Genomic DNA, 14825 nt, shown 5'->3' with positions numbered 1-14825 from the left:
AACGTCTCCTTTTCTTTTTTCAACACCAAATGGCAGTAAATACTCTCTAAAAAGTGTCATTATTATTTAAAAATTACTTTTTCTTGCATTTCCTTTTTAATATCCTTTCCGTCTCTCCTTTTTCCGAATATTATTATAAAAGGGGTTTCCATTTTCCATTTTCATCCATGGGTTTGAATATTGTTGTTATGTAAAGCAGAAAGGAAGGGAAAATTTCTACAATAAAGACGATTTTAAACGCTTTTTTCTAATTTTATGATAACAATCTTCATTCCGTATACTTTTTCCAAAGGATATTTTTTTTCTTCCTTTCCTACATACCTTCGTCCACCCTCTACTACTACTCACTTACATTCTATCTTATTATAAAGCAATGTATGAGAGAGAATATTACTAAGGGTATTGCTTTAGATTCTATTTAAATAACTATTTAAGTATAACGTTTTTTTTAGTAGAAAACAGCAGTGAATCCAATGGAAGGAAAAACCTTAATTTTTGTGTAATGTTCGGTAGAGAGTGGTTGTATGTGTATATATCTAAAGCAAATATCTAAGTTGAACATTAAGCTATAATTTTAGTATCAAATAATTTTTATATTTGCCTTTATTGCCAATAGAATGGATCTTTTCTCCGTTTTAAGTCTGCTCACTGTTCTTTTCTCCCTTAATATCATGGAAATGCTCCCAACCGAAAATGGAAATGGTTGTTCTGGCTGTTATCAGTTCCAACAAAACAAAAAATAAAACCCATCAATGTAATGTTTTTTTTCGTTCTTTTCCTTTTTTTTCTTTCTTTTGGGGGTTGAAGATTCACATTTATTCACATAGAAAAAAAATTCTGCCATGTCATTGCGCTTTAGTCATGATACTGAAGGGTGAGAGTGAGAGAGAAGGAGTGTGGAGATATCTGAATGTATATCTACATTTAAACATAACATTAAAGAAAATTAAAGTGAAATACAATTTCAATTTTTTCTTCGTTTTTTATCCTTATCCTTAGTGTGGAAATGCACTTTTCTTGCCTCAAATGGCATTATTATGTGAATGATAATGGCTTTTATATTCTTTTAAATTTTTTGATCCCTCATTTTTTAACCTCCCTCAATTTTTTCAATAAGATCCTTTCTGATTATAAACCTCAAAAGGGTTAATGACGTCACTAGTGGAAATTAAACCATCTCCTGATGTCTTTGTACATTTATATGGAATCAACAATGAGAATTTTGAATACTACGAGTGTGGTAGGCATCCATGAGCAAATCTGATAACATTTATTGCAGTTTTATTCAAATTTTATAGAGTACTTTTCCATTTTTGCGCTCTTTTGAGGTTTTCTGACTACTGCCGCTTTGCCTTCCCTTTTCTATTTCTCATTTACATGCCTTTGCCTTTAGGTGATAATATTCAGACAATTTTTAAACGTTCACTGCCTATATTCATATTGTAAATGAAAATTTTCACTGACTTTCCACATTGGCATAATTTTCAATTTTCCTCTAGCATAAAAATTAATTTTCAATGTCTCCGTTAAACACGTCACGTCATAAAGTGGTATGGATAACTACATTAATGATATTTTTCTACTTAGATGGGAATATTTCTTAGTTAATTTATTCTATGTTTTAAAATGAATCTTTTTCTCATCTTTGTGTTCCTTCAGAATACATTATAGAATGTTTTGAATTAAAAATTAGAATTAAATTATGAGGAATCGATGGAAATTAATTATTTTAAACGTTTTTTTAATCTTTAAAATATCAGTTTATAATTAAGAATGTTTTCAACTTGATTTTTTAACGTGATTTTTTTCATTGATGGAATTTCGATATGACCATTAAAATATATAAAAAAGATAAACATGTAAATTTAATTGCTGCAATGATGCAATACTAAATTATAAACTAAAATCATAATTTTACTTGAATACGCATTTGAAACAGACAATAAATTAAGATTAATCGATTTATAAAAAAGAAATCGTATGCAAATTATTTTTAGTAGCCTATTCACTCATCAAATCAACATATTAATGTATATTTTGATAAATCTGTATAAACTTTGTGTTATATAGCCATAACTAAAATAATTCAAATGTCATTCAGATTTTCAAAAGACCCTAATCAATATTATCGAGTTAAAAATCTTGCAATTTCTAGCTCTTAATGGCGAGTCTGTATTTTGAAAGAAATGTAGACACTGCAATCTTTCTTCTTAATTAAAATATTCTGAATCACCAGCGACGAGTTCAAAAATCTCAATTTCACATACATTCATTAGTTTTATTTTTCTTCATCATACGATATTTCCTTCGCTAAAAAGATATAATAGTAAATCTTTTGGACTTTTTTGTGTGTTCGAAATGATCAATTTAAAAACATTATCAACATCAGCTCCTAAATATCTTCAACATGATCTTCTAATCTATTCTCTTTAATTTCATTTTCTATTCAATACTTTTCTTAATGTTTGCTGTCTCTTAATTTACCACTGTGTATAGTTGATAGATAGGAAGATTAGATGGGAATCAATAGAAAAAGATAGAAGAAGAAAAGAGATTTCTTTGACGCTAAGTGGAAAAACTCACTAAAATAACATTTAATGATTTTTTCATCGATTCACGATATGTATCTTGTAGCACATATAAATATACTTATATTTTTTGTCTTCATTCCTTCTCTTTCTCATCTCGAACTTGTCGATTTATACTCCCTTCTTTTGAGTTAATCGGAACAGGTTTTAGATTGTTTAAAAAAATTTATAATTTTTTTTTTTATTTTGTTATTTCGTTATGCTCTCCTTCTCGTCTCTTTCATTTCATTTTTATTAAAAATATATATATATATATATTCTTGGGTCGTCCATGCATATTCTCAATCTTGATGATCTTATTCAAATTTAAATAATTATTCTACAGCAGATGAATCGATCGTTTTCGATGGAAATATTTCAAGAATCCCAAAACGTCGCTTCTTTGAACATGAGATTTGTTAAAGAATCTTTTTTTTTGCCTTTTGCTTGTTTGTCTGCTGTTGTCTGCATGCCTTACTGTGGTTTCTTCTTCTCAATTTCATGTTATTGAATATGTAAAAGATTTTTTTCTTCATTTTCAGAAGAGAGAAATAATTAAAAATCCTAATCAATTATTTGTATAAATTGCGCCTCTAAATGACTGTCCAAATGACCAGAAATTGGCAAAATATGAGAAAATTTTAAATATCGTTGCTACAAATAATTGACATACTCTGAGGCGAGTGAAAAGTGTCTTTGCATTATGATCAGCAATGAATATAGATAAATAAATAAAGTTGTGAATTATACTGAGTGTATATGCATTCATCTCAATATTTGCTTTATAATAATTTGCATTTTATCTCCTATTCAATATTTTAGTATCAAGTTGAAATAAAGACAGCACACAAAATATATGGAAAAAAATATTTTCCAGATTCAATTGACATTCACAGAGTGTATAGAAATATTTTGAGATAGTATGCATGTTGTGCCTTTTCTCATTTCGTATATCAATTTAATAAAACTTTTCATTAAAATCTAGCTAATCCGTTGATAGATAGATAGAACGACAATCAAATGAAATATCATTGAAAGGCTTGCAAGTCGTACACGAAAAACATGAAAAATCGATTTTCAATTATATTTATATGCACAAATATATATAAATATGTATATTTTCATAATTCAAAATCAATAATATTAAACATGCGTTTTCTCTCTTTCTCTATTTTGTATAAAATATCCCCTCATAGAATGAGCCATTGTTGTGTACGAGACCTAAACTAAATTCTATGGTGGCAATGGAAGAGAAAACAACATTTTTTCACAGACTAAAAGCCATCCATCTCCATTCAGAGTTAAAGCTTTTGGCAAATAAATATTGTGTAGATTGTGTATATATATATAAATACATAAACACACAGAGCAATGGCAGCAAGCAGCAGTAAAAATAAATAATGAGTAAAGTGAGTTGAACTTATCGATTTTCTTTCATGGGTCACAATCTGTCAAAATCATATGTTTTTAATTGAATGGAAATAAAAATGGAAGTGAGGAAATGATATAAAGTTCTCGATTAGGTTATGACGAGGCCAAAAATGAACTTGAAAATAAATTCATAAGAATTCCATTCACTAAACAAACAAAATGTTTTCCAATAATAAAAGTGAAATTACTAGACTGTTATTATTGTATTTCATTGTCATGTTGATGATTATAATTGATGATCTCATTGTCTATCTCTTTCACTCACTCATTTTACTTATAAGATTCTTTAATATGCCGTCTGATTATTCATCATCATCGTCTTTTCTTCATTTTAATATTTTTTTTTTCCTCCTCGTTCCCGCATCAAGTCTATGAGAAATATATTTTAAAAAAAATATTCGACTTGTAAACGGTTTTCTTAATAATTGCCATTAACCACATTAATTTCGATTATATTTCAATCAATTATCGAACACAATACAAGCTTTAAAGTTTTTCTTTTCTTTGCTTCTTCTGACTTCTTTTTCCTCATCTCTGCTGCTTTTTTTTGTTCTCTGAAGACAGGATACACATGTTAATGCTGCTCAAAAAAGTGCTTTTTGTGCTGTGTTGTGTGTTACTCTTTAAATGCTCGTTTAACTCAATCATGACTATATACTATAATAATTGATATGTATTCAACTAAAATTCATTCATTCAATCATTGCTATTTTATTTATTTGTCTGCTTTATGCCTCTGTGGATTTGATAAATCTCTAAAAATTATTGCATCATTCATCAAAAAATAAAGAAGAAGACAAGAAAGAAAATAACTTTCGGAAGTTGTACTACATTATATTTAGGAGGAATAAAAGAAGAAAGTCTATGGAGATAGAATGAAATGCTTGTAAAAATGGACGACAAATAAGAGAGATATAAAAGAGATTTTCTTAAAGCTGTTCTGAATATATAAAGAGAAGGAAAAATTGTTTGTGTATGATGTGAAATAATAATCATATTCATTCTGTCCTTCAATTTCTTTTTGAAGGGAGGATGTCTTTTTTCAATGAAAAAGTTTGGATTTCCCAACGATGAGAATCGAATTTTTAATTTTCAATTAAAGAAATTTTGGCGAGAACGCTCTGAATATATTTAAAATGCATTTGGATGTCTATAGATTTTTCAAAAGTACAAGTAACATTTAGAATTAAGTATTCAAAAAACAAATCTTGTATAGATCCAGAAATGTAAATCGATTTGAATTTCAAAGTTCAATCTCAATAAATTTAAATAAAATTCACAAAGCCAGACAAACAACAAAAAAAAAATTCAGAAATAATTAGAATTATTTCATCGACTTCATAAAAAATTCAAAGCCTTCACGTTTTAGATTCCATCATGACGATTAAAAGCTTCGATTACTATTAATCAAATGTATTTTATAAATCATATTGTGTCACTTCGGTTACATCATCACGCTAATGGATTTCATTTATTCTCACTCGAAATCAGCGAATATCGAATAGTTAGTTAGTTAATGTTCAATGCCATTTCATACTTTATTTAAATGAAGTTCTAAAAATAAAATTTTAATTTTCTGGATGATTATTGTTTTAAAAATGGCTTTTATCATGGATGATTAAAGTTTTTAATTATGAAGTTTTTTGTTTAAAGAATTAAAGTTAATTATGCTAGTCACGACAGTATTTTGCATATGCATTAGCACTTGACATTTAGTCAAAACCATTTTTTTGCTATTGAAACTTTAGGAAGATTTATCTGTGCTAATTAAGTTTTTTGGATGTCAAATTAAGAATTCATTTCTGGCTTCTTTACTGAAAATATTTGAATCTAAAATTTCCGTTTAGGTGTCTGTTTCTGGCATACTACTTATTTCCAGTAATCCCGATCGGCACAAATTGAAATGTTGCCACCACGGCGACGACTCGGTCGTATACTTAAAGCCAAGTGGCTGCCACTTGGCAAATTCGGTTGTTTTCGCCAAGTGGCAGCCACTTGGCTTTAAGTATACGACCGAGTCGTCGCCGTGGTGGCAACATTTCAATTTGTGCCGATCGGGAATAGACATCAGGAATCAAAATTTATTCAAATTGTATCACTTTAGTTGAGAAATACATGATTAGCATTTAAATCAAAAAACAAGAGTGATTTAAGTAGATTATTAAATGGAATTCTTATACTTCCATCCGCACATTTGTCAGATGGATCGAATCAAGCCAGATAAAAAGATTTTAGAATTTTAATTTATTCATTTCAATATTTTTTCTAGTCTTCCTGTCAAAATTAATTCGGCATTATCATAATTATGGCAATCATTTCGTTGTTATATCCGAGCGACACAAATGAAGAAGTCTCTGCTATGGAACTATAAAGATTCCGCTGAACCTCTTTTACATGTTAACATCAAATAGAAGCCGTCTAAATTTTGCAACCACAAGGAAGTTTAGTGGAGGCTTTAAAGTTCCGTGGCGGAGCCTTCTTTATTTGTGTCTCTCGGTATAGTATTTCTCATGACTTTCAATCTTCCTAAAACAGAGCCTCAAATGAAAACTTTTTGTCATCAACTCATTTCCTTGGAATTGCATTAAATATTGCACAAAGAGAAAACTTTATTCCGCCCGTAATTGAAGAAATTTATTGGGGTTGTTAAGAATGTTATGATGATTAATTTATAAATGAAACATTTTTTTTGGTTTGAGTTAAAGTCTCATTCATAACTTAATTTTACTTTAAAGCCATCAAAACATAAATTAATCAAGTCTCATCAAGTGTTGTGCAAATAGCATAGTTATAAAGTAGTAGTAATTTCTTTTTATAAAACATATACATGGTTTTATTTTTCTTACGACTGACTTCTCTTATATGTGAGCACATAAACACATTTTTTTCTGGCCGTTTGATAATGATGAATTATGGGAAGAAGTTAAATAATGATTTATAACGACAAGAGGTGAAATAAACGTCTTTTAAGTGACGATTTAATTGTTTAATAATAAGTTGATTAATTTACACACGGTAAATAATTTATTAATCTTTCAACTTAAATAAAGCGCTTCTTCGTCCTGCTCCGCTTTTAAATTGAGTGAGTGAATGAAAATAAATAAATTTTAATTTTGTATAAAAGCTTAATAAAGATTTTCTTATGATAAGAGATTAATGTTGTGTGCATCTCTGTTTTAATATTTTTTGTTTCATCACCGTCGTGCCTTCATCATTTGTTCTCGTTTTTTTTCTATGGTATTTCATCTCAAACTTAATTTTTGGACATAAAAAGCAATCAATTTTTATTTCGGATCGGCCGTCATGACGGAATTGCATCTCAATCATATTATTGAAACTACCCAAAAATAAAAATAAAGAAGCGATCGCATGTTTTGTGATGAGACAAGGTGCAGATATGAATAATATAGCTTGATGATGGAATAAGAAATTGATTTTATTAGAGAAGGCGGTAACGGTCACGTATTATTTTGTTCCAGTAGCTGATGAATGTATCGGCACATGTAGATGATAACAGATGATATCGAAAATAAATATTAATTATAAATGCTGTTGCATCATCACCGTCATCCGAAATTTACAAAATTTTTACACGACATAAATGCACGGTACAGTAGCCGATGAAAGAATTTTCAATTTATTTCTCATATACATACGTGTAACTCCTCATCATATATATAATTTTTTATGATAAATGTCAGAGAGTTGAAGAGAATAAGAATAATGGGACGCTCATCATTTTTGCTCCAATTGCAATTACTTAAGCACTTACCATCTGTAAATAAACAAGAAAGAAGAAAAATTATAAGCATTAAGTTTTTAATATTAATTGAGATCGTCAATAAATTGCATAGTTCACATTATTCTTCATGTAATACATTTTCATTTTCATTAAAGCCATGATGCAATGTGTCGAAAAATCAATTTATTTAAATGCATCAAGAACTTAAAAAAAAGAAAATGTATGAATAGGAATGAATGAGTGGCAATAATAACGTTATGCAATTTTATTTTTATAATTATGCAAGAAATTAATGCGATCACTAAGAGATTTTAGGAACACTTTTTTTGTGCTGTTATGTTCTGCTTTAATGACTGTCTTGCGATTATATTCTTAAAGTAATTGCTTGAAAATTAGAACGTACAAAATGCACGATTTTGTGGCAGGATGTTTGCACGATGCACGAGGGAAAAACAATTTTTTTATGTCGTAGACAATTGCTTATAACTGGTTGGGATTTAAATCAGTAAAAATGCGCTATAAACTTACAATCCACAATTATTCAAAGCAATTAAAAAATCGCACATAAAAAATTCTTTAAGATTGTTCTTTAAAATTAAAATAAACGAGAACGATTGTTGTTGTATGTGAGGATATAAAAATGTTAATTTTATGCAATATTTAATATGAAAATCATAAAAAAAAGTCTTACATGTACAACGACAATGATGATGTTGATGAATATGCAAGAATTATGAGTATAATCATCTGTTTTTGTTAGCAAATCAAGATTTCTCGACTCTTAATTTTATTAATCTTGTAGTTTATTTTTGGATTAAATTCGTAAATACATTTCATATAATTTTTTTCGGTTGCTTCATGTGCTATGACCATAACATGAAGAGGTTATCAATTTTATTATTATATCATTAAAAAATTAATATTATGGTATTTTAAATACTCATTAAAGTCATATTAAAATACGCCGTAAACTTTGAATTTTTCAATTTAATCTTTCGATGCTGATAAGAACGAACAAAAAAATGTATTTTAATAAGAAAGTGAAAAAGGAAGGAAGAAAAAAATCTTGTTTATTGAAACTTCTTCTTCAAAATCATTTGAACTGATTAAGTAATGTAGAAAAAAATAAATAATTGACGTGATTGCTCTTTCAAACAAGCCATATGAATAATAACATTTCTAATTGCGTGTATTTATGACATAAGAAATAAATTAATAATTCATGTAGATTTCATGACGTTAGACATGAAGACTCCATTTATACTTAATACATTTGAAGTGGCAAGGCCGACGATTGAAGATGATAGAAATATTAAAATTCTTTAGAATTGAGAGGAAAAAGATAATGTTCAATACGCACATTAGTGAGAATAGGAATTACAAGATCTTTATAAGGTAAGTATTCATAACGTTTGAATTATAGAAGATTGGATGAATTGTATTTAATGGAATTATTGTTTGAAAGGTTTACTTGTACATGGATATGCAATTTTAGACAATCAGGTCTGGAAAAAACTACTGAATAACTCGTCCTAATGTTTAAGCATTTAAAATCATTCATTTGAAACCTACTTGACCGAAATTCGATTAAAATTCCCTTCCAACAACTTAATTGTCCAAGAACGATAATAAAAGGACAATGAGAATTGCTTAATAAAATTAAAATGCTTATTAACACAAGTGGATGAGAGCAAAAACATTTTCACAAATAGCACAAAGAATCAATGTCGTGTTTCTATCTAATACTTCCCTTAATTTTCTTAATTATATACAATTTTCTCATCTCCGCTCTTCGACACGCGGCACATTATCATAAAAATGAGATTAAATTAACACAAAAAAGTATAAGAAAAATTATATTCCATGGCAATAATGAAATGCAATTGTACAATTGATATAGTCATGTCATGCTCCTCTCTCTATAATAATAAAACAATGAGTGAGTAAGGAAGATGGAGAGAAATGAAAATTATTTTCTAATTATTGCCCACTTTGAAGATTTAACGAAGCGAAAATAAATATAGAATTAAAATAAAATAAAGTCGACAAGAAAGAACAATGGATATTAGGCTAGAATTGCTCACTTAATAAGTGCTCATCCCTCATGAAGTTCTTTTTTTTTGTTTCTTGCTAATTTAGATTGAAAATTTAAATAGCCATAAAACGATAATATGAAAATTGTTTTTATTATCTCCTCACTCACTTTCCGTATTTGTTGTGTTCTTCCTCACTCTCATATTCTGTTGCGTTCGGAGCCTCCCAAAAAATTATATGCTATAAAAAGTTTTTAACATTCATTACTTGATTGTCCAACACACAACACAGCACAGAAAAATGTTATTCGTCTAAAATGTATTATTATCCCATTAATGCTTAATGACAAGACCCGATCCCAACCCAATTCATTTCACTAATCGCACCATCACCAAAATATTATACACACAACAATTTTAGAGTGTTTCTTCTTATTTATTAATACTTCTTTATTTTCTTTCTCAATATGAGAATTTTTTTTGTGAAATTTCTATCGCTTTTTTTTTCAATTTCACTAATTAATAATTAAAAGCGGCTAAATGATTTGGAAAAAATTTACTCATTAATTGCTTCGCACATAAAAAATGTTGTTGGATTTTGTAACTATCCATTTACGTGAGCATTAAACGCGCACATTCCAGTACATTTTAGTAAAACAAACACGATAAATATGTATGTTCAACGAGTACCAAGATTGGTTTTTATGCAAAAAGTAGTCAAGGGATATACACTAGAAAACAATGTAGATCAAACAATTACACGATTGCATTGAGCTTAACCCGATCGACACAATTTTTTCTTGGCTGCCACATTATGATAGTTAATATTAACATCGACACTCGGATAACAAATGGCAGCCATTGGACTACAATGAATAATTTCTACCGATCGGGTAATTTTTGCTTTAATTACTATCTAAATAGGAAATACTTGCTCCATTTTGAGCATAATCGAGAGTTAACTTCCCTTTTTTGAAGAAACTATTTGTAGAGAAAAATTAGTTTGTCAATTTATGATGAGGAAAAATCGAAATAAGCAGTGCCATAAATGGTGTTCATTTTATTCTCGTTTATTTTTATTGGTTTCTAAACGCCTCTACTTCGAAAAACGTTAATATACGTGCGAGAGATGTTAAAAAAATACTACAATAATAAAAATTACTATCAGCTGCCCAAGTTCACAGACAGTGCCATACAGTGTAACCAATTAGAGACAAAAATAAAAAAAATAAATAAATTTGAGATCAGGCTGGTTTTTTTTCGGAGATTTCCAATATTTTCAAAGTGTCAAATTATTCATGTCGATTAAAAAATTTATATCTTGTATGTGGACTGTATATGCATGTGATTAAATCATTTCTTTAATTCTCATACCCAAAAATATATTTCGATATTATATTATTTTTTTGTATCTAGACAAAAAGGAATGAAAAGAAGAAAAAAAAGGCAATCATCAAATTTATGGAGAAATAAGAAAAATTTATTTCCACCGCGGCGATGCAGGTATGATGCGACCATTAAAAAGAAACCGAGAAAAGATTTAATCCAATCCAGAAAGATCATATATGTACATGAGCATGTAGAGAAAGATATGAAAAAATGGCAATGAGAATTGAGTGGTCGGGGGAAGCAGCAGTAGAGAAAAAACAATAAATTTGTTTATTTTTTATTTTACGACCTTGATTTTGTGGTGGCAAATGCCAAATGTTCTGCTTGTCTCTTTCTTTCTTTCTCTTTCCCTCCTCATTTCCAAAAACATTATAGCGATAATTATATAATGATTCTTTCCATTCTTTACCATTTGACGATCCGTCGCATATAAAAGGAGTAAATTGATTATGTGCTCCCTCAAAATTCAATGGATATAATAATAACAAACACACAGTGCAGAGAGAATCAAAAGAAATAAAAAGAAACCCAAAAGTCATAAACATTTTTACGACTTCTCTTTCTCTTCATCATTTCAGAATCGTTTGTTTGATATGCTCGTGAAATATAAATACAGACAGAATCATCATCATCATCATCTCATCGACATCTCCTCAAGAATATATATTAGGGTGAGCTTTTTTACGATCTACTTGTATCTTTAAGACACCCAGAGTGTTTTGTTGTTGCTACAGCTCATATCGACAAATCATAAAAATCTTTATTATCCACTGATATCATAGACAAATTCCTAATTCCTCCTACTCTACTTTCATGTTTAAAATATGTATTTTTTTCAGCTAAATATTTGACTGTGAGAATTTTTTTTATCCATTTATAATTGCTGATCGTAAAAATTGTCTCTGATAAAGACATGCCTGCGTTATCACATTGGAAAAAAGTTCACACGGAGATATTTTTATTATAGTTTAATCATATTAACTGAGGTATTTATCTAATAGATAAATTCCGATACTTAAAGAATATAAATTGATGTACACGTACAAAGGATTTACCGATTAATTCAATTATCATGTTGAAATTGATAACGAGCACGATTTATAATTTTTCATCGGTGTTGATGTTGGTCTGTCTTGTGTCGGATGGTCGGTTTGTCGGTGTCTCATGCACCGAACAGAATGATCATTTTGCTATTTCTTGTGAAAACCGCAGAAGGTATATGTGCTTTTACACAAGAAATGCTCTGAAGGTTGTTAACCCTTCAATGGCTTGAAAAGAATTCTCTTTTCCTGCTTCTCCACAACTTCTTCTTCTTCCTACATTTTCAATGTGAATATATCCACTTAATTATAGTAAACTAATTATTTAAAAAAAAAATTTCAATAAAATAGAGGTGCGAAGTTTAATGGAAAATAAATCGCATAACTATATGAGATATATTCCACTTATGAATGTTAAGTATTTATTCAGCAATTTTCCAGCTATTCTATAGCCGTTATAGCTCGCGAGTGTTAACACATATTGTGTAAAATAAAGTTTATATACCTTCTTTTTATTTCAACGCAAAAAAATTACTAATTTTTTTAATTACTTTTTTTTTCATTCTGTTTCTATCGCTATACAGCACAACTATTAGATAGTGTGTCTATTAAAAATTTCTTCACCATAAAGCTGACTGAATTGTTAGGCGAAAAGAAAAAGAAAACACAAACCTCAGAACATAAATAATTAAAGCAATAATGAGGCACATATATATGAAAATTTAATTTGAATTCTTTTTTAACACTTTTGGCATTGGATTAGGTATAAAGAAAATAGTTGGCAATAACAATAAACCGCGTGTGGAAAAAAATAATAGTTAAGCATGTATGATTATCATAAGATTATTTATAATGCGAAATTTTTCATAATGGAAATTTCAATGGCACTGATAGTTTCGCTAACAATGTTGCCATTTAGTATTTTGTAATTTTTTTGTGCCTTTTTTCAGAAATGAAACATAAGAAATAATTTTTTATGGACGTTATTAGGAATATCTTTTTTTTTCACCATTTGCTCTCTGCCATTTAGCTTTTTCATACATCATACAAATGACCAAAGACATTTTCTGATAAAAAAATTTGCTAATGTATTTTTCATAAAGTCTTGTTGTGTTGTTCAATGAGGAATTTAATGCTTGTGGCTTGTGTATCAATGGCATTCATTGTGGAAGTTATAAATTTGATAATGAAAGAATTTTTTTTCATTAGTGTCTTTGTTTATTGATTTTTTTTTTCTTGGGAATTAACGGGATTCATACACATGGCAAGGAATTTCTCAAATTAATTTAAATCTTCCTAATTGAATGGAGAGACCCGCACTTAAAATGATTATTAATCGCTTGGACGTGGCAGGTCAGTGGGATTCTTAAAAAAACAGTGGATTTACAAATGTTTTGTCAAACTGTATGAACCTTACAACACGCGAAATCAAGGTTGATGAAATCATGTTAATTAACTGCAAGAAATGTTATTGCCAACTTTATTGCCATGAAAGGCTATGATGGGGATAAGGTTTTAATGTCACAAGATTCATAAAACTATTTTATACAAGGAACATATGATTATATCTTGATTTTACAGAACATGAACATGAATACAGAAGAAGACAACAAAAAAACATCCAGTAAACCAGCAAAAAAAGAATGAGATATCACAACATTCAACCAATAAATCAGTTTTTGGGTAAATTTCATTGTCATCCTTATCATAAATTAATGTGCCAAATGAAATGAACAAAAAAATGGAGGAAAATATCTTCATTGCTTGTAAATTTATTGATTTTATTCAATCATACATATTAGAGGAACAAGATGATGAGAAATAAAAGTAATGTGTGAGGCATATAAATAAAACTTTTAAGCTTCGTATATGTTGTATGTTATGTGTTATGTTGAAGGAAAAGAAAAATAATTTATTATTAATTCAGATCTTTTTGTTGTTACAATTTTCATCTTGTTATTGTTTGTATTTCATATAAAACTGTAATCTAAGGCATCATCCTTGTTTTTTTTTGCGTTTCTTATTACATTTCCAATGTACGTTACTGTTGAGTGAAGGCAGTGAGAGAGGGATTAGAAGGAAAGAAAATACTGAAAATTGTACAAGAAACAAATTAAGGGTGACAGGCATTTATTAATTTATTTTTGCGCTTGCCATACACATAAGATATTGTGTACAGTATAAGCCTGAGTGAGATGGAAAAATATGGGAAGCAAGAATGGAAAAACTGTATCAATATATGAAATATAAATGTTGTGTGCCGTGTTTGCCTTTTATTTTTGCCGGTATGTATATTCAATATATATACTACACAGAGAACATATCTTTGATATGAAGCATAAGAAAAATACAGAGTATAAAAAGTGTACACAAGAAAAACAGAAAAGGAAAGAGAGAAAGAGAGAGGAGTTCAAGAAAAAGGGCAAAATACACATTACATAATGCACACACAATATTTAGCGAGAAAAAATCACTAATGAAAATTTATGACTTTGTAAATGTATACTATAGTGTGGCACCGGAGAAAGAAGAAAGAATGAAAGAAAAAAAAGCATACAGAATAAAATATAATATAAAAAAGTAAGTAAGAGAGATAGAGCTAAAATGGTTGTGCATGAAATTT

General features: G+C 28.8%; 1 protein-coding gene across 1 annotated transcript in view; it reads right to left on the bottom strand.

The window, feature by feature from the left end:
* Positions 1–12251, bottom strand: part of LOC139096138 (homeobox protein homothorax-like) — a 77089-nt gene extending 64838 nt beyond the window's left edge. Inside the window, exon 1 of the mRNA XM_070647788.1 lies at positions 12218–12251. Coding sequence (XP_070503889.1) covers positions 12218–12236 — 19 coding nt within the window. The 5' untranslated portion in view covers positions 12237–12251. The remainder of the gene's footprint in view (positions 1–12217) is intronic.
* Positions 12252–14825: the final 2574 nt, after the last annotated feature.

Source organism: Chironomus tepperi, unplaced genomic scaffold (genome assembly GCF_022539635.2).
Source record: "Chironomus tepperi strain 1889 unplaced genomic scaffold, CSIRO-AGI_Ctep_v1 contig_376, whole genome shotgun sequence".
Classification (NCBI taxonomy): domain Eukaryota; kingdom Metazoa; phylum Arthropoda; class Insecta; order Diptera; family Chironomidae; genus Chironomus; species Chironomus tepperi.
Note: the sequence above shows the minus strand (reverse complement) of the source record. Positions and strands in the feature narration are given on the sequence as shown.